Source organism: Pleurodeles waltl, chromosome 1_2 (assembly GCF_031143425.1).
Source record: "Pleurodeles waltl isolate 20211129_DDA chromosome 1_2, aPleWal1.hap1.20221129, whole genome shotgun sequence".
Lineage (NCBI taxonomy): Eukaryota > Metazoa > Chordata > Amphibia > Caudata > Salamandridae > Pleurodeles > Pleurodeles waltl.
Window position 1 is genome coordinate 1,233,710,686 of NC_090437.1, and position 20,331 is coordinate 1,233,731,016.

The following is a 20,331-nucleotide window of genomic DNA, read 5'->3' on the forward strand; positions in this document are numbered from 1 at the left end:
GAAAGGTTTGCTGGAATGTAAGTGAAAGTCAGAGTTCCACATGAAAAAACACAGACAGTTAACTGGTAAGGTTGCTTAGTTCCAGTGGAAGAATGTAACCAAACAAGTTGACAAACTTTATATTGATCCCATGTAGAACTGAAGGCGCCAGTTGCGCAAAATGGATTCATGGGGTTTGTACTTTAATTAATCAGGTTCAGGTTGGGGGGGCGGTCCCGCCCCGACCCCACACGCACACACCCAAAGGGAGACCACCCAGCACACTCATGGTCAGTGGCAAGTCGTGGTAGGATCTGCAAAAGAAAAAAGTATGACTTTTCTTCCAAATAACATTTGTCATCTGAAATGTGCCCTTCTTCTTCCTTTCCTTGTTTTATAATCAGCAGGACGTTATTGGGGCCCTTTGTTATGATTTCTGCAGGTTCTGGAGGGTCATTTGGAGATTCAACCCACACCTTAGCACTGAGGTTTTTATCTGCTGCACCACAGCTTCCCTTTCCTTGCACTGTCAGAAGTGCTGGGGCAGACTCCTTCCTTACCACACCTCCATTCACTGCACTTGTGACAAGTTGAGCAATTCTGTCTCCAATCTGTATGAATAAATCAGATTCTCTTCTAGTTATCAGAATAATTTTGATTTCTCCTTGGTAATCTGCAGCAATCAATACCCCTAAAACCTGATCAGTTTGCCATATCTGACCTGGTAACTTTTCTCTCCCCAACTGATCTTTGACTGTTTGTGGGACAGATCTCTGTTGTGCGTGCTGACAAATAGGACATTGCAAAATCACAGTTTTTATCAAATCTAAGCGAATGTGCATCTCTCTAATCTCTGCCCACCTGTAATTGGCTTTTTCTCCCAGATGTCCACATTTCTGGTGCACCCACTTAGCCATCTCCACTAAGTCAGAATTCTGGGTGGACACTTCTGTCTCTGAATTTTTCTCTTTAACATCTGCAAGGGAATTGAACCAGTTATGTACAAGCCATGTGGAAAACCAGACGGCTAATCCATTGGCAGTGAACCAAGAATCAGTATAAAAATGACACGTCTCAAGCAGATCTTGCTTTAAAGTCTGACACACATTGTACAATTCTGCATATTGGTTACTTTTTCCTTCTCCTGTGGTAGACAACAACTTTTCAATAACTGAATTGTATGACACTGCTTTCCATTGTCTGTTAGTACTCATGCATCTCAATGAATCATTAGTCAAACAAGCATGCTTTTTATCCTCCGGGGACACGAATTCAAATGGTGCACTCAATTTCACTGGTGACTCTTTTACCTGTGGTACTCCCTGCACCCTCTCCTCATCCTGTACAGGGGCTTGTGACCCCTGTTCATGTAGGGCTGCAGTGACTCTAGCCCTGTCTTGCATGTACCAGATCCAGTGTATGATACTAGCCTCCTGTGCCTGTCCTATACTGTGAGATTTAGGTGAACTCATCACCCACTGCATGCTTGATATTTCAGTTTTCAGAATTATATTATCATTTAATGTCATTTGCTCAGTATTCACTAGAGCCCAATAACAAGTCAAAAGCTTAATCCAAAGTTCCATGGGCACTTTTGTCCTCTCCTGTTTGTGCCACATATTTAAGTTGGTATATAGTCCCTGATTTACATGTAAATCAGTATTTCCCTCTTGCACTGCGCACAAATCTAAAGTCTGAATTATTTCATTTGCCAAATCAAAAGGACGCAGCTGCTCATGTTTTTTTCTAGTTACTTTGTACCAAAGTGTTAAGATTTCACTCAGATGAGGGCTATACTGTTTCCAAAAATCAAACAAGAAACTTGGTGTCTCTTGCTTAGTGCAAATAGTAAGAAACTCTAAAATCTTTTGTTTTACCTGTGACAACATCTGTCTATTTTCTGGATTCCAATGAATTCCCAAAAACTGCACATTTTGTGACAGTACTTCTGCCTTGTCTGAATTAATTTTAAACGTCGTACTTTGCAAAAGCGGTCTGAAAATAACATTCTTAACTTTGTTCTCAGTGTAATCTGTTAAGGAATGCACTCCAACTGCCAAAAACTGTGGGCTGCTCTGCGCTACGCTCTTCTCAAGCGGCTCAGACTGGCCCCCACATTTTTTAACCTTCTCATTACTGGAATGGGAAAAGCCAGAATCTTCTAAAACAGCTTTATAGATTTCAGCATTATCTTGCAATAATTTGTTATGGCTAATTTGCTCACGTAAATTCTTATTTTCATTTTCTAACTGCCTGCATCTCTCATGCATTTTTCTGTAAGCAGACAAAAGTATCCAAACCCTTCTGTCAAGAACAAAAGGAACATCATTTCTTTCAAAAGGCACATTTTCTAAATATGAAAACACTTTTGCTTTATCAAAGCACTCATCCCAAGACTCACAAAGTCCTCATAAACAAGAAAACATGTTTCTCACAGCACCATAAGGCAGTTTAACTTCACATGCATTTTCAAGCATGGTCTGCCGTGCTTCTTTAATTCTCTAAACAACAAAAACAATTACACTTTTAAATAGTGCACTTCCAATATATAATTCGACTCCCAGACTGCCGACTAACGCCAAAATGTTTTGCTTTCCTTCTCTTATCTTATGACCGAGCTTACAAAACTTCTCTGGAATGCACTTCTTAGTTTAAAGAAGACATTTATTATTATTATTACTTCAACACGAGGTTCCTGAAAGATGAGATTATTAGGTTGGAAGCACACGTTTAAAAGTAGTCGCAGCAATGAAAGCAAAATATATCAAAGTACTTCTCAGTTGCAATGTACACAGCAAATACATGTGAATATATTATAGCATAACTTCAAAGCAAAGAATAAAAGTCAAAATTGCATCACCGTAGGGCATATCACTGCTTGTCAGACTTCTCCTAGCTTCAAGTTCATGACTTAGGTTCAACTGCGAGAAAGAGACTTTCCACCCAAACGGGAGACAGACAGCTGGCGTCCGCTCCTGCCCGAAGTCCTGAAAGATCTCTCATCGCTGCTGCCCAGGGCCATCGTTCCAAAAACGTGCCCCTTCCTCTCAGACTCGGGAAATGAAAACAAGCCATTGGAGACTGGCCAGATCTCCTAGGCCCATCCTCTTCCCAAGGCTGAGCAGAAAGGAAAACACCAAATATATGCTCTCTTATCACGTTAGGGTTCGTGTGAATTCATTTTGAAAAACACAGCTTGGTCAACCATGTGGAAAAACACAGCTTGGAAAAACACAGCTCATCTGCAGTGTCTCAACTGCAATGTCTAACTCCACGTTAAAGCCAATAGGCAGCTAACCTAAATACAGAATGTAATGTATAATGCCATGTTAAAGCCAATAGGCAGCTGACCTACATACCAAATGTAATGTCTAATGCCATATCAAAGCCAATAGGCAGCTAACCTAAATACCAAATGTAATGTCTAATGCCACGTTAAAGCCAATAGGCAGCTAAACTGAATACAACATGAAATGTGCTACTGGTGAACATTGAGCAACTAATATGCGCAGTGGTGAAACACAAAGTCATTGGTCAAACACAATTAATAGCATAACACATGCTGGACCTGAGTTAGTGAATTAGGAGTAGCGAAATAAAAATGAAATGTATGTCACAGATGGTTTATGGAGTGATGAGCACTACTGGAGAGTTATAGTGAGGTAATACTTGGAGAAAAAGGTCCGGGGGGGGCCTAAAAAGACAGTCACACTGGGTGCCACCAGTGGTAAAGCCGACCCTCCTCGAAAACGAGGTTCAAGTCTCGGTGCCGGCTTAACAACCTGTGATTCTGGGCACATCACTTAATTTCTGTTGCCTATTAGCAATGTATGAGACCTTCTGTATTGTGTCTGGTGCTCATATGTTTAAAAAACTGCAGACAATGAAAAACAAAACAATATAAAGAAAGACAAATAGAGACCCATTTCCTGGCTAATTGGTACAAAGTGAAACCAGAAAACCTGGATGAATCGCAGCTTCTCCTGTTAAATTGTGTGATCTTAAGTGAATACTTAATTTCACCCAAACTCTTTTTTTCTCCATTATCACGTATGAAAGCTCTTTCAAAAATGTGAGTTTAGACTACCAGTTGTACAAAACTATCCCTTTTAATAAGTACTTCGCAGAGCAGTGCAATACTGTGCCTTATAGATGTGAAAGCTTTCACATGTTAAAGAAATACACTTTTTTGAATTTTAAGGATAATTTACAATTTTTTATGTGATGTTTGTTGTATGATTTACATAGCAAATATTTTCAGGTTGTATGATCGAACAACGCATGCTTTTACCATGCATGCCTTTACTCAGCGGTCATTACAATGACCGAAACACAACCAGGCATGTCTTTACAACAATAATTTTTACCACAAATATGTCTTTACCACGCATGCCTTAACAACAATAAATTTGTTGTAGAAGCATGTTGGGTAAAGGCATATATGTGGTAAAAGTTTAACTGTAAGTGTACTGTGTGTGTGTGTGTGTGTGTGTGTGTGTGTGTGTATATGTATATATATATATATATATATATATATATATTAGCCTAAACCCAAAACAAACTCTTACCACCCCTAAACACATACCCACCCTAAAAAACACTTACCATCCAAAGACCCATAACCACCCTAAAACCTAAAAATACCATTACCACCCAAAAACTCATACCCACCCTAAACCCTTAAAACTCAATACTTACCTGTAAAGCCTTTACAACGAATATGCCTTTAAAACGAAATTTGTTGTAATGGTATGCGTGGTAAAGGCATATTCATTGTAAAGACATGTGGTAAAGACGCCTTCATGGTTAAGCCATGCGGCGTTCAGCCTTTGTGGTAAAGACTGTCTCCCATATTTGCAGGGTTTGGCTCATGCACAGGCTCCAAGATCCGAGCCAGATCATTGGCTCTGCTCTGGCTCGGCTCTCCCTCTTAAGCGGTTGGCTTGCTCACCTCTACCTCGGTGTATAAAGCATCTTTATGCATGTTTACATTCTGTGTATTTTTATTTTTATAACTTGTTCCTTCTGTTGGGTGTTCTAAATCGGATTGTCTCAAAAAGAATCTCCCTGAACGGTGCAAGGAATGAAATGAAATGAAAAGTTAGATCACATTATCTCAGACCTCAGGGAATAGAATTATGCCTTGTTTTAGACAGATATCACAACTTGTGCTCTGGCAGCAGCAGAAACCTCACTGCTTCAGTAAGCAGGCATACTCCCTTGGGCCACACCAATCCTGCAGGCCCCAGATTAAGACAACAGTAATAATATCCTAAGCACTATGGGCCCGATTCACAAAGGTAATGTTGGACCAAAAGTCTAACTTATACCAAACATCTAACTTCACCACTTTTCGGTATTCACAAAGGTCAAGTTAGACAAAAAGTCTAACTTAGACCTGAAGTCTAAGGGCCTGATTCACAAAGGCAAACTTAGACCTGAAGCCTAACTTTAGACCTGACTTTTGGGTCTAAACTTAGACCTCAGGTCTAAACTTAGACTTTTGGTCTAAACGTAAAGACTAACTTTAGATCTGAAGTTTCAACTTAGACTTAGGGTCTAAACTTCAGGTTAAAAGTACTATATGGACATTACAAAGTACGATTCACTCATACAGAGAACATGTATAGGACTGATAGGAGCAGCACAAGCTTCACTCAAACACACTGCAGTTGCAAAAGTAGTGCATAGCACCCTCAGAAGCTGAATGCATGTATCATGTACGGCATATGTGCCAGCTCACACACTCGTGTGTGTACGTGAGAATCACCATCCTTTGGATGTATTTCACAATACTGCTGTTTTAATATCCGATTCCAACCTTATTTTATCAACGATATCAACTGCCGACATATCATCAAGGTAAGTACAAACAGGGAAGTATAGATTTACTGTTCTGAATTCCACGTCCGTGTACCTTGATAGTATATTGGTAGTCAATATTATGAATATTATATCTATAGTCATGAAACACTCTTCTATTGAATGTGGGGATTGTTACTGCGCCTCACTGACATATGTCTTATAAGTGATTCTTTCAACTGCTGGAAGTTGCAGGCAGGCAGCTGAACATAAAATGCTAAAATCCATACATTTCCACGCTGTTTTATACACCTTCCTCTCAATACTGGAGTGCACTACATTTTTTGCTGCCAAAGTTCATTACGATACAGTGCAGAAAATGTGCAGTTGTACAGTACAAAATAAAATGGTTTCGAGGCTTTAGAAATACATGAGACTTTGAAGACATGTTAAGGTTAAGTGCACTTCGGATTTGTATGAAAACGATATTGGGCCTCATTCACAAAGGTAAACTTACACCAAAAGTCTAAGTTTAGACAAAAAGTCTACACTTGAACCAAAATTCTAATTTTACTCGTAGTAAAGTTAGACTTTTGATCTAAGTTTATAATTTTGGTCTAAACTTGAACCTTAGTCAAAACTTAGACCAGAAGTCTAACTTTACTGTGAGTAAAGTTAGACTTTAAGTCTAAACTTAGACTTTTGGCCTAAACTTAGACTATTGATTTACCTTTGTGAATCGGGCCCATTAAAATTAGGTGATATAACATATAATGTTAAGGTATACACATACCATTGTGTCTTCATCATAAAGCACTAATATTAAAACACTAAATATATGATTCTGCTTTCCCTCCAGCTCAGTCGTGTTGATACTCACAGCTCATGTTGACCTATGCAGATTGGTTCATGTTGAATTGTAAATATACAGCTGCTATAAGGAAGAGACTCAGGCCCTCATTCTGACCCTGGCGGTCGGTGATAAAGCGGCGGCCAAGCCGCCAACAGGCCGGCGGTCTAAAATATGCAATTCTGACCCTGGCGGGAACCGCCAACACAGCCCGCCAACGTAACACTCCGACCGCCACAGCGGTACAAACAAACAGCGCGGCGGTTCCCGCCAACAGCCCGGCGGCAGACAATGTACCGCCCACCCTATTACGACCCACCAATCTGCCACCTTTTCCGGGGCGGGAGCACCGCCGATAAGAACACGGCGGAAACAGACTACGAACGGGAAAACGCTCACCTCTACGCACTCCACGCGAGATTCCGGCAGTATGGAGCCAGAGTTGCAGGTCATCCCCGCACTCCTATTCCTGCTCATATACCAGGAGCACGCCCGGCGGCGCGGAAGACATCGGTGAGTACTGCACCTACGACACAGGGGAGGGAAAAGATTACCGGCACACACCCACCCACCCACACCCACTACAACACACACATCAATGCATTCCCACAGATCACTGTCACAACCCACAAACCACCCCCCTCCGAAATAATGCAAAGACCAAAAGAAGAGATCATAAACGGGCAGATATATTGAAATATGGACACCAGTAATCCCAATAAATAAATAAACTATGTACAAAATATATACAGCTACTAAATGTAGTCCAACCACTGTCCGTGGATCACAGGGGTCCTGTGCAAAGGGGCAAGGCCCAGTCCCACGACAAGAACTCCACGGAGAGAACACTGCAGGGGCATCAGAAAGAAAATAGGACAGGCACCTCAGGGGGAAGGGAAGGGGGGGCACCTCAGCCACTTGAGTACACGACGCCAGATCCACGAGGGGACTCCATGACCACTGGCCCATCCTGGGGAGAGCAAAGCCACAGTCCAAACAGTCCATACAGTGGGTGGCCTGCCCACTGGGCCATCCTGGGGAGAGCAAAGCCACAGTCCAAACAGTCCATACAGTGGGTGGCCTGCCCACTGGGCCATCCGGGGGAGAGCAAAGCCACAGTCCAAACAGTCCATACAGTGGGTGGCCTGCCCACTGGGCCATCCTGGGGAGAGCAAAGCCACAGTCCAAACAGTCCATACAGTGGGTGGCCTGCCCACTGGGCCATCCTGGGGAGAGCAAAGCCACAGTCCATACAGTCCATACAGTGGGTGGCCTGCCCACTGGGCCATCCTGGGGAGAGCAAAGCCACAGTCCATACAGTCCATACAGTGGGTGGCCTGCCCACTGGGCCATCCTGGGGAGAGCAAAGCCACAGTCCATACAGTCCATACAGTGGGTGGCCTGCCCACTGGGCCATCCTGGGGAGAGCAAAGCCACAGTCCATACAGTCCATACAGTGGGTGGCCTGCCCACTGGGCCATCCTGGGGAGAGCAAAGCCACAGTCCATACAGTCCATACAGTGGGTGGCCTGCCCACTGGGCCATCCTGGGGAGAGCAAAGCCACAGTCCATACAGTGGGTGGCCTGCCCACTGGGCCATCCTGGGGAGAGCAAAGCCACAGTCCATACAGTCCATACAGTGGGTGGCCTGCCCACTGGGCCATCCTGGGGAGAGCAAAGCCACAGTCCATACAGTCCATAACAGACCCCACTGCCACTGGAGGAGGCAAGTTGGCCAGAGGACATCCTGCAGCCCTGCCCGAGATAGATCCTGCCCTGCCACGTCTGCCAAAGGGCCAGCGGTTCTTGCCCTGAAGGGCCCAGTTCAGCGGTTCTTGAGACGGCGGGGCCCAGTTCAGCGCTCCTTGCCTTGAAGGGCCCAGTTCAGCGCTCCTTGCCTTGTAGGGCCCAGTTCAGCGCTCCTTGCCTTGTAGGGCCCAGTTCAGCGGTCCTTGCCCTGAAGGGCCCAGTTCAGCGGTTCTTGAGACGGCGGGGCCCAGTTCAGCGCTCCTTGCCTTGAAGGGCCCAGTTCAGCGGTTCTTGAGACGGCGGGGCCCAGCGGAGCGGTGCGTGAGACGGCGGGGCCCAGCGGAGCGGTGCTTGAGACGGCGGGGCCCAGTTCAGCGGTTCTTGCCCTGAAGGGCCCAGTTCAGCGGTTCTTGCCCTGAAGGGCCCAGTTCAGCGGTTCTTGAGACGGCGGGGCCCAGTTCAGCGGTTCTTGCCCTGAAGGGCCCAGTTCAGCGGTTCTTGCCCTGAAGGGCCCAGTTCAGCGGTTCTCGAGACGGCGGGGCCCAGTTCAGCGCTCCTTGCCTTGAAGGGCCCAGTTCAGCGGTTCTTGAGACGGCGGGGCCCAGCGGAGCGGTGCGTGAGACGGCGGGGCCCAGCGGAGCGGTGCTTGAGACGGCGGGGCCCAGTTCAGCGGTTCTTGCCCTGAAGGGCCCAGTTCAGCGGTTCTTGCCCTGAAGGGCCCAGTTCAGCGGTTCTTGAGACGGCGGGGCCCAGTTCAGCGGTTCTTGCCCTGAAGGGCCCAGTTCAGCGGTTCTTGCCCTGAAGGGCCCAGTTCAGCGGTGCTTGAGACGGCGGGGCCCAGTTCAGCGGTTCTTGAGACGGCGGACGGTCTATGGCCAACTGCTAATTGCCTGGTGGTGCCCTCCTGGGCAGCGGGGATGGTGCTCCTTCACTGCCCACCTGGGCTGTGGGTGGTGGGGCCCTCCTGGCTAGCTGGGCTGGGTCCTCCCTGGGCAGCGGCTATGGGGGTGGTGGGCTCTCCCGGGGCAGCTGTGCCGGTTCCTCCCGGGGCAGCGGCTATGGGGGTTGTGGGCTCCTCCTGGGCAGCAGGCCTGCTGCCTGACCTCTCCGACTTGCTTCCCTTGCCCTCCTTAGTCGTGGGCCTGTGGCCCTTTCCTCCCTTTGGAGCTGTGGCTGGTGACTGTCTCTGGGTGGTGTCCGGGGGGATGTAGAAGGCGGGCTCCTGCGGCGACCCTTCCGCCTTCTGCTCCTCTTCCCAGGTGGTGGGCTGGCTGTCCCCTTGCTGCTGGGCGAAGATCCAGACATGCGGGCTGGCGGGCTCCAATACCCCTGCACCCTTGTCAAGGGGGCTGCAGGGCTGGTGGTGGCTGAGGTGCTCTTCTTACCCCGACGAGAAGGAGGGGGGGGCTCAGGGTCAGGAAAGAAGTTAGTAGTGGCGAGGAAGAGCTTCTTGGGACAATGGAGAGTGGTAGGTACAGTGGGAATGGGAGTGGAGGGAGAGGATGTGGTTGTAGGTGAGTCACGTTTGCTGTCTTTGGGTGCAGGTGCAGGAGGGATAGGCTGTCGTGAGGTGGATGGCTGTTGGGTGGGTGGGTGGCTGCGTTTGTGTGGTGTGGAAGAGGGGGTGACAGACACAGTGGGAGAGGACACAGGGGACGTGTAAATGGCAGTGGGGGTGGTGACTGCACGTGTGCGGACTGGAGTGGAGGGTGTGCTGGTGATGGAAACACTGGCTGATGGTGAGGTGAATGGAGGTGTGAGTGTAGACGTCACAGGGAGGGAGGAGGGAGACGAGGAGGTGGGGGTCACAGAGGTGGTAGTGACTGTTGGCATGTCTGCATCGGAATGTTGCGTGTGTGAATGTCTGCGTGATCTGTGGTGCTTATGTTTGGATGAGCTTCTCTTGGGTGTTGAGGTGTGTGCAGGCTGGTCTGATGGTGTGGGTGGGACAGGCAGAGGAACAGGAGACTGGGAGGAGGGAGTTAGTAGAGGCAGGCAGGAGACAGGGACAATGGCTGCCGTCAGTGCTGAGGCCAAAGCCTGGAACGATCGCTGATGGGCAGCCTGACCCGAATGAATGCCCTCCAGGTACGCATTGCTGCGATGAACCTCCCTCTCCACCCCCTGGATGGCATTCAAAAGGGTAGTCTGCCCAACAATGAGCGTCCTCACGAGGTCAATGAGCTCCGCACTGAGGGCAGCGGGGTAACAGGGGCAGGGCCTGAGGTGCCTGGGGCGAAGGAGATGCCCGGCTTCCTGGCAGAGCGGGCACGGGGCGAACGCTGAGGGGCTGCTGGGAGGGCGGAGATGGTGCGCTGGGTGGCGGCTGTACCTGTAATGGCGGGGGGCACGGATGGTGCCACCCCCGCAAGGGAGCCCCCTTCCGAGGACGTGTCCGTGTCGCTGCAGGGTCCAGTCGTCCCCGTCGTGGTGCTCCCCTCGCCCTCCGTCTCACTGGTCCAGTCTGACTCTGTGGCATGGCCCTCCTGGGCCATGTGAGATGCAGCTCCCTCCTGCCCCGATGCCACTTCTCCTCCGCCTGATGATGCTGATGCACACAAGCACAGAAAGACAAACAAAAAGGGGGGGGAGAGAGAAATAAAGGGATATTGAGTACATGGATCTCCGGTACAGTTAGCGGACATGACAGACACAGATGCCCCCTGCACTAAGTTGCGCACTTGGGGTCCGCTACGCATTCCGTGAAACATGCCCTACACGCCTAGAGTTGACAACTGCACCCATGGATGACACGGCCCAGGGATGGCTGTACTGACAAACTACTGAGGGTGGTGGCTGGGGACACAGGGGCTTACGGGGGTGCCCAGCCTACAGATATCGCCCTGGCCTAGGGGGACCCCCAGCCCTCCTCCCCCACCCAGACACCTCCACTGCGCGACAACAGAGTAGATAATGCTTGTACTCACCCCCTTGTGTCTGCTGTGCTGCCCTCACGCGCCCATCCAATTCAGGGTAGGCCACCGCCAGGATCCGGAACATCAGGGGGCTCAGTTGACGGCAGGCACCCCGCCTACGTTGGGAGGCCATCCCCAGCAGAGACTCGGCGGTCTTCTTGGTCCCGCGGCGGATGTCCTCCCACCTCTTGCGGCAGTGGGTGCCCCGTCGATGGTGGACCCCCAGGGTCCGGACTTCCTTGGCGATGGCACGCCAAATCCCGATCTTCTCATGGGCGCGGACCTATGTGACACGTACAGGGAGGGAGAAATACCACGTTCAAGTTTCTCAGCATTTTCCTTTCCAGTGGCCCAACGCCCCCCATCCCCGCCAGGCCCCCCGCCAGGCCCAACATGCCCCCCATCCCCGCCATGCCCCCCGCCAGGCCCAACATGCCCCCCATCCCCGCCAGGCCCCCCGCCATGCCCCCGCCAGGCCCAACATGCCCCCCATCCCCGCCAGGCCCCCCGCCATGCCCCCCGCCAGGCCCAACATGCCCCCCATCCCCGCCAGGTCCCCCGCCATGCCCCCCGCCAGGCCCAACATGCCCCCCATCCCCGCCAGGCCCCCCGCCATGCCCCCCGCCAGGGCCAACATGCCCCCCATCCCCGCCAGGCCCCCCGCCATGCCCCCCGCCAGGCCCCCAAGCCAGCCAGTGGCCCCAAATCCATATTGAATTAAACTCACTTGTTGGTCTGGAGGACCGTAGAGTAGGGCATACTGGGGGAGGACCCCATCCACAAGTTTCTCCAACTCCTCTCCAGTGAAGGCAGGGGCCCTTTCCCCAGCCGCAGCAGCCATTGTCCCTTCCAGACCGAGGTCACAGCAACACTTGCAGTATAGGTCCTCTCCTGTGAAAGTTCAAGTCGCAAGTGGATAAGTAGATAGAAAATGGCGGTGACGTCCGCGGCGGTGCGTACCGCGGCGGTGCGTCCCGCCACCGCCGGCGCCCTTCGCCATTGGCTCCTGAAACCCATAGGCTTCAATGTTAACCAATGCGGCTTTGCGCCGCGGTCTTCGCCCGCCGCGGTGTGCCACGCCAGCGCATTGACCTCACATCCCATTGTCACACTTCACAGGTCAGGCAGCCGCCATTTCCAGGGCCCACATGGCTCAATTTCAACAGCGTCACACAGGCCTAGGCCTTGCATAGCCACTCAGACACGCCATTCACTGCATAGAGAATCGTTTACTGTGCTAGCTGTGAGTACGTACCTGTGGGTTGCTTGACTGTGTGCTCCATGTTGTCCTTCCTAGGCACCGTCCGCTGGGTTGGGCGAGGAGACGGATGAATCCTCCCGTGTACCGACCGCTGGTGGACCTGTCGACAATGGAAGAACGCCACATTATCCTGACCTACCGTCTTAACCGTGCCACTATCCATGAACTGTGTGCCCAGCTGGAGCCCGACCTGATGTCCCCCATCCGCCAACCCACAGGGATTCCCCCTCTGGTGCAGGTCATGTCAGTACTCCATTTCTTGGCAAGTGGGTCATTTCAGACAACCGTGGGAATTGCTTCTGGGATGTCTCAGCCCATGTTTTCGAAGGTGTTATCCAGAGTGTTGTCTGCCCTGATGAAATCCGTGAGGAGCTACATCATTTTCCCTGAGGTGGGCGAATTGGCTACAGTGAAGGGTGATTTCTACGCCCTTGGACATATTCCCAACGTAATTGGTGCCATTGATGGGACCCATGTGGCTTTGGTTCCCCCAAGAGACAGGGAGCAGGTGTACAGGAACAGAAAAAATTACCATTCAATGAACATCCAGGTGGTGTGTTTGGCTGACCAGTACATCTCGCATGTAAATGCCAAATTCCCAGGGTCAGTGCATGACGCCTACATCCTCAGGAATAGCAGCGTCCCTTACGTGATGGAACAGCTACAGAGACACCGTGTATGGCTAGTGGGGGACTCTGGGTACCCCAACCTGTCGTGGCTACTGACCCCAGTAAGGAATCCCCGGACCAGGGCAGAGGAACGGTACAATGAGGCCCATGGGCGTACTAGGAGGGTGATCGAACGCACCTTTGGCCTCCTAAAGGCCAGGTTTCGGTGCCTGCATATGACAGGTGGATCCCTAATGTACTCACCTAAGAAGGTGTGTCACATCATCGTGGCCTGCTGCATGCTTCACAACCTGGCTTTGCGCCGCCAGGTGCCTTTCCTGCAGGAGGATGGTCGAGACGGTGGTGTTGTGGCAGCGGTGGAACCTGAGGAGAGTGACGAGGAGGAAGACGACGGGGCTGAAACAGACAACAGGGACAGAATCATTGAACAGTACTTCCAATAGGACACAGGTAACATTTCAAAGATAATTTAGTAAATGTTAACTACTCTCCAGCATCTCTGCTGCCTGTCTATTTCCCCCAGTGTATGATGACTGAGTTTTGGCTTTTCCCTCCCTATTTCAGATCTGGGGTCCCCACTACGAGTCCTGTGCTTCGTTTCCCCATGGACTACAGCTTTGTGGCAGCTGTTTGTTGACTTCACCATGTACAAGGACATATTTGCACTGTCATGTCAATTACAATCTATTGAAATCACAGCCAGACTCCAGATATTTTGGTGCAAAATAGGTGTTTATTTAAGTGCTCAAAATGGGATGGGTGGTTTCAAGTGGGTGGGGGCTATGGTGAAGGAATGTCCATGGCAGAGTCCAGAGTAACAGTCACACAGGTGCATTGTCCAGAGGCCTGTGGAGAGATGGAGCATGGGCAGTTCAAGGATGGACAGGGTGACAATGTGGGACAGTGGGATGACATCAGGTGGTATCCGTTGCTGGCGGGGGTCTTGACATCCTACTCTGTCTTCTTGCGAGATCTCAGGGCCCTCTTGCGGGGTGGTTCTTCTCCTGCAGGAGGTGGGGGTCTGGTGGGCTGCTGCTGTGCGGGGGCCTCCTGTCCACTAGCGCCGGCGGAGGTGGTTGGCTGTTCTTGGTCCAGGCTAGTGGCAGGGGCCCTTGGGTGTTGTTCAGTGTCCGCCCTGTTGTTGACGAGGTCCTGCAGCAGCCCTACCATGGTAACCAGGGTGGTGTTGATGGCTCTGATGTCCTCCCTGTACCCCCGATAGTGTTCCTCCTGCAGCACCTGGATCTCCTGGAACCGGGCCAGTACCGTCGCCATCGTCTCCTGGGAGCGGTTGTATGCTCCCATGATGGTGGTGAGGACCTCGTGGAGAGTGGGTTCCCTGGGCCTCTCCTCCCCCCCCTGTCGCACAGCTGCCCTCCGAGTTCCCCTGTTTCCCTGGGCCTCTGCCCCCTGGCCGGTGTGCCCACTACCACTGCCCCCAGGTCCCTGTTGTTGTTGGGGTGGTGGGTTATCCTGGGTGCCCTGTAGTGGTAGACACACCGCAGATTGACGCGCCCTGGAGATAGAGGCATGGGCCCGCTGGGTGGGAGCTGTGCTGGTGTTCCCAGAGGGGTTTGGGTCTGTAGTGGCCTGGGCCTGTGTGAGGGGAACCGACTGTCCAGAGGTCCCCGATGGTCCGGGCTGGTCATCGGTGTCCAGGTCGACAGAGCTGCTGTCATCGCTGACGGCCTCTTGGGTGGGGGGTGTGGAGAATTCTGGCCCCTCCGCCGCGGTGTGTTGACGGTCGGGTCCTGCAGGGGTATAGAGGTATGGTTATAGTTTCAATGTGTGGCATATGGGTGTATCTGTGGGTTCTCGTGTCCCCAAGTGCTGGCATTCGTGTGTGGGGGCTTTGGTGAGGGTGGCTTGTGGGGGGGATGTGTATATGCATTGGGCATGCTTTGGTGATGGGTGTCCATGCTTAGTGGACGCATGCAGGCCTAGGTTTTGGGATGTGTGGGTTGTGATGGTGAGACATTGGCGGGGAATAGGTGTGCTGGGGGTGGGGGTGAGGATGGTGGTGGGGGTGAGGATGGTGGTGGGGGTGAGGGTGGGGGTGAGGATGGGGGTGGGGGTGAGGGTGGGGTTCGAGGATGGGGGTGAGGGTTGGGGTCTGATTTGGCATGCAGGTGGGGGGGAAGCAGTATTGAAGCTTCAACTTACCAGTATCCATTCCTCCGCCGACTCCTGCGAGGCCGTCAGGATGCAGGATGTTCAAGACTTCCTCCTCCCATGATGTGAATTGTGGGGGTTGAGGTGGGGGTCCTCCGCCAGTCTTCTGCACGGCGATGTTGTGCCTGGATACCATGGAACGCACCTTCCCCCGTAGGTCGTTCCATCGCTTCCTGATGTCTTCCCGATTTCTGGGGTGCTGTCCCACTGCGTTCACCCTGTCGACAATCCTCTGCCATAGCTCCGTCCTCCGGGCAATGCTGGTGTATTGTATCTGTGTGCCGAACAGCTGGGGCTCTACCCGAACGATTTCCTCCACCATGACCCTGAGTTCTTCATCTGTGAAGCGGGGTTGTCTTTGGGGTGCCATGGGGTGGTGTGTATGATGTGTGGGGTGGAGTATGTGTATTTAAGTGAGTTGAGTGTGGTGGTGTGTGTTGTTTTGTGTGTGGATAGTGTGTGGGTGATGGTGTTGAGTGGCTGTGGCTGTTATTTTTTGGATGCTGGTGTCTCGCTCTTGCCTTCTTGACGAATTTTTTAGCGTAGGGGTTTGTGGGTGATGTGGGTGTGTGTTTTATATTGTATTGTGTGTGTGGGAGTGGTGTGTGTATGTGTATCAGGTGTGTGGGATTCAAATCGTCCAATGTGGCTGAGTTTTGTTCGTTTGTGTGTATTCTGACCGCGGCGGTGTGTCCCGCCAATGGAATACCGCGTTTGAATGACCGCCGCGTGGATTCGTGGGTCGTAATGGGATGGGCGTATTTCTGTTGGCGTGACGGTGGAGGTTTGGTCACCTCCACCTTTCCGCCGACCGCTGGTCTGGCGGTCTGTTGTGGCGGTCGGATTTTCGGAGGTTTGCCTTCTGCGGGTCAGAATGACCGTGGCGGGTTTCCGCGACCGCGGCGGGATTATGGAGGATTTCTGACCGGCGGTAGGCGCCTTTTACCGCCGAGGTCAGAATGACCCCCTCAGTGTCTCGATCCATCTCACATCTTCTTCCACCTTTGAGATGCGTACATTGAGTCAAAACCTTTAAATTAGCAGAACAGGTTCAGGAGCAATGTATAATGTATAACACTGTCTCACTCAATTGCACATGTTGACTTCAAATTGTTTTAAAGCAATGCTACGAATCCCATACAGATCATTCCCTGCCATATTCATAATAAATGTCTTATTACCTAAGAAGTGTGCTTTTAACACAGAGAATGTCAAACATTGAATATCTTATTTTCTTTACAGCACATTTGGCGCCATGAAGTATACCAGCACCCAGGGAGGAGTCAGTGGGGTGGACTTTGAGGCGGTCCTTTTTTCTGGATTCGCTCCAGATGGCGGCCTCTTCATGCCTGAAGATATCCCTAAACTGGACAGCCCCACTCTGCAGAAATGGAGCAGCTTTTCCTACACAGAGCTGGTGAAGGAAGTGTGTGCAGTCTTCATCCCTCCTGAGATCATTCCAAGGCAAGAGCTGAACGGTACAATCTGCGGCAAAAACCCTGACAGAGAGTATCACTGTTTGAATGTATGAAACTCCAGGAGTTTTATCTAGCGATTCCCAATGGCCCGCAAATCAACCTACCTCATTAATATTCATGTGGTAGGTTGCAATTTGCGACCCACTGTGAATGGCTACAATCACAGGGATGGTGGCCTGCTGGGCTCAGGAGACCACCATCTCTGCGAATCTTTTTTTTAAATGCAGTCCATTTTCCTTTCCTTAAAGGAAAACGGGATGAGTTTAAAAAAGAAAAATGAAAAGTTTTCTTTTCATTTTTCAAGAGTAGACACTGGTCCGTGGGACCAATGCCCGCTCTTAAAAAATGTTTTCTCATAGATTCACAAAGGGGAAGGGGTCCCCCCTTGGGGACCCCTTCCCGTTTGCGAATGGGTTGCCACCTACTTCAAGTAGGTGGTAAAATGCAAATGTTTTGCAACCGCATTTCGGTCACAAAACATTCCCACATACCACTGTGAATCGGTATTAGGAAGGGTCTTGACACGCCCCTTCCTAATACCGAATCGATATGTAATCGCAAATTGGGATTCATACATACCAAAATGCATTTTTGAGATCGCAAATGGCCCAATCGGGCTGATACATCTGGCCTTAAATTCTCAAAATCTGTTTAGTAGCAAATATGGACAGTTCCTTGTTCCGGTAATGGAGACAAGCTCTGGGCTGATAGGGATTTCTTAATTTGCGTGGACTCTGTCCTCTTGCAAATGAAAAAGGCTTTTTTGGGAATTTATCTTTGCTGAGACATGGCCTGATTATCTTGTGTTGCAGGACAGAAAGCAAGGAGTTTTCTGCATTTTGAAATTGCACAGCCTCTTCTCAAAACATCAGACTTAAGCTAAACGCAGCCACGCCACTGTAGAAGGTAGTGAGGTGTGTGACTCGCGGGACAAATATTTTATTGTATTTTCTAGTAAATAAACAGACTTTTGAACAGAAGGACCTTTGTTCCCTGAAGCGCTGTTTTAAAACTGTCCAACGGTTTTATTTATCTTTCTATCTTTATTATTGTTCTTGTTATTAGTAGTAAGAATATCGTAATTTCTATATAGCGCTTCATACCACACTTCTGCCATTTCTAGGCTCTGTCTTTCCTTGCCCTGGCCCCATAAACTTTGCTGTTATTCAATCTAGGGTTATTTAATCCACGGCGTCCAGAAGAACCCAAGGCTAAGTCCGCCCTGCCAGAGTTTCAGCCTGAGACTTGCAGATGGCAGGTGTCAGCGGTGGGTATTTAACTCAGTGAGCCAGGTTTCCATCTTTCTTGACGGGTGTTTTGCCACACATTGTGGACTCTTTGGCCGGTACAATGTAGCGTGATGGGGCTTAGATCCTCGGGTAATGTTTTAAACAGATTTAAATAGATGCTTATCTTTAGTCTAGGATGGACACAGCAGGAAACCTCGCGGTTTGCAGAGATGTGCATGCCAGTTAGCAGTGAGGTGTCATTGATAAACTGATAGAGAGTGATGAAGGGAGCCTGTACTTCCACATATTAGGAACTTAAATCTTTGGACCTTACATGAGTTTGCCCAGGAGGAGCCCACTCTGGGTTTGAAATCCGGCCATGAAAGTGGCAACCAGAATAGCGCTGTTTGATGAGAGGTTTGATTGACAGATTGTCAGAGCCATGCCAGCGTTTCTGGTCTTTCAAAATACATGGCAGCATTGTGGCGGTATCACAGACAGGTTACAGACAGATATTTGTAGAAATAATCTAGAGTTGCCACAAATCTCTTTTCGCTGGTTGTGTTAAGCATTTGTCTTTGTATGGCTGTGACTTGCTACTGTGACTTTGTTTTTAATATATGGGTAACATTCAAGGTGTCCATATCACTCAGCACTCATGAGCACGTTCACTTCCCTAGCCCCTCGTCCTGAAAAGCTTAAAAAAGTGGCCACGCGATGGGCCTGGTTTCCACATATTGCACCCACACCTCACGACTTTCACAGATGGTGGATGGAAGGACCTCTTCATAATATTAACTGTGACCCAAACCCAAGTCTACTGCATTCCATCACCTCCCTATCCAGCTGTAAGTGTGACTTTACTGACTTTTGTGCTCAGACGACTCTTCTTCATGGCTTCCTGCGAACAATTGTCTGGGCCTTGTGCAGGTGATCTGAACAGGGCACGTGTGCCGAGATATTTTCTACAATCATCACAGCCCCAATATCCCATTTATTTCCTGGTCTAATCACCTTCACTAGTTCCCCTGCACCTCCCTTGTCTTGGCCAGTACTGAAACAGTGACTCTTGGGTGAATCCACCATTTCTCTGCAGCTGTTAGCCTCTACCTTCTTTGAAACTCCAGAGCAAGTATGTCTTATGTTTTGACATCAGAAGGTGTCTCAGTGAACCTGCTGAGCCTTCTAAGGTGCAGTTAGGCAAATTTATATCCTCACCCATGGACATACTTGAGTTATGTCTATGGAATGTCTGCAGCATCCTTGCGTGCAACTTCCAGATCCACCTGACAGACTTTTTTTTCAAACAACGTTCTAGGAAAATTCAACAAACAATTGAAAGGCCGTAGAATAGACGCCAATGTTCTCATACAGAAAGTCTTGAATTGGTACATCCAGGAGGAAACACGTGTTAAATATTGCCTATCTACATACAACATTGTTAACAAACATGGTTAAGGCAATCCCCTTATTGAATTTCAAGTGCCCAGGTAGGGGCCTACAGTTCAATTACTTCTTCACGTACCCTCCATGATGAACCTCAACTCAATCATGTAGGATCCAAGGGTTACCTTCAGGCTACTGAATACCACCCAGACACCAACATGCAACTCATGCACAGGAGATCCTCCCACTTTACTCTCCCTCTCCAGGAGAATCCGCCATCTTAAGAATTCTTGAGGCTCAGTCGATATGTGTTGAGGAGTCCTGTTGCTTTATAAACGTTAAAGATGGGTACCTGATTTTTCAGACCACAACAGCGTGTTATGGACTGAGGCTGTAAGTCTTTTCATGGAGTTGGGATTTCATACTTTATTAACAGGCGGCTACAGTGGGAGTTTCTAGCCTCTTATTTTTTTGTGCAGCAGACATTCTAGCTGCAAGTAGTAATTGGGAAATAAGTTTCCCAGCAGCTGAGTTAAGAGGAAAAAGGCCCCCATTGTCCACTGCAACCAAAGGATCTGTGTCCAACCCAACTCCTGTAATACTCTGGTTCTGGGCCAGCACTGCCTCCCAAAAGTGTCAGGAGTTGAGATACTCCCACCAAAAGTGTAAGTTTGTCCCTTGGGTTTCAGAACCCCCCACACCCTAGCAAGTGTTGGTGCCCTTGTGAATATGTGCTAACTGAATTGGAGTCAAGTACCTCTGAAGCATTATTGTGTAGGCACTTTCTTCGTACTAAGCTCAAATGAAGGACTTAGCTGTCCTGGCCCAGACTGTTATCCATTGACCCTTGGGTATTCCATCATCCAGCTCGGTTCTCCACT

General features: G+C 49.8%; 1 protein-coding gene across 2 annotated transcripts in view; it reads left to right on the forward strand.

Moving 5' to 3' along the window:
- The window catches only part of THNSL2 (threonine synthase like 2), an 87,253-nt gene that overhangs the window by 21,348 nt on the left and 45,574 nt on the right, over positions 1-20,331 (forward strand). Inside the window, exon 2 of one of the 2 annotated variants that reach the window (XM_069204515.1) lies at positions 16,600-16,835. The exons of the other annotated variant lie outside the window; for it this stretch is intronic. Coding sequence (XP_069060616.1) covers positions 16,613-16,835 — 223 coding nt within the window. The 5' untranslated portion in view covers positions 16,600-16,612. The remainder of the gene's footprint in view (positions 1-16,599; positions 16,836-20,331) is intronic. 2 annotated transcript variants of the gene reach the window in all.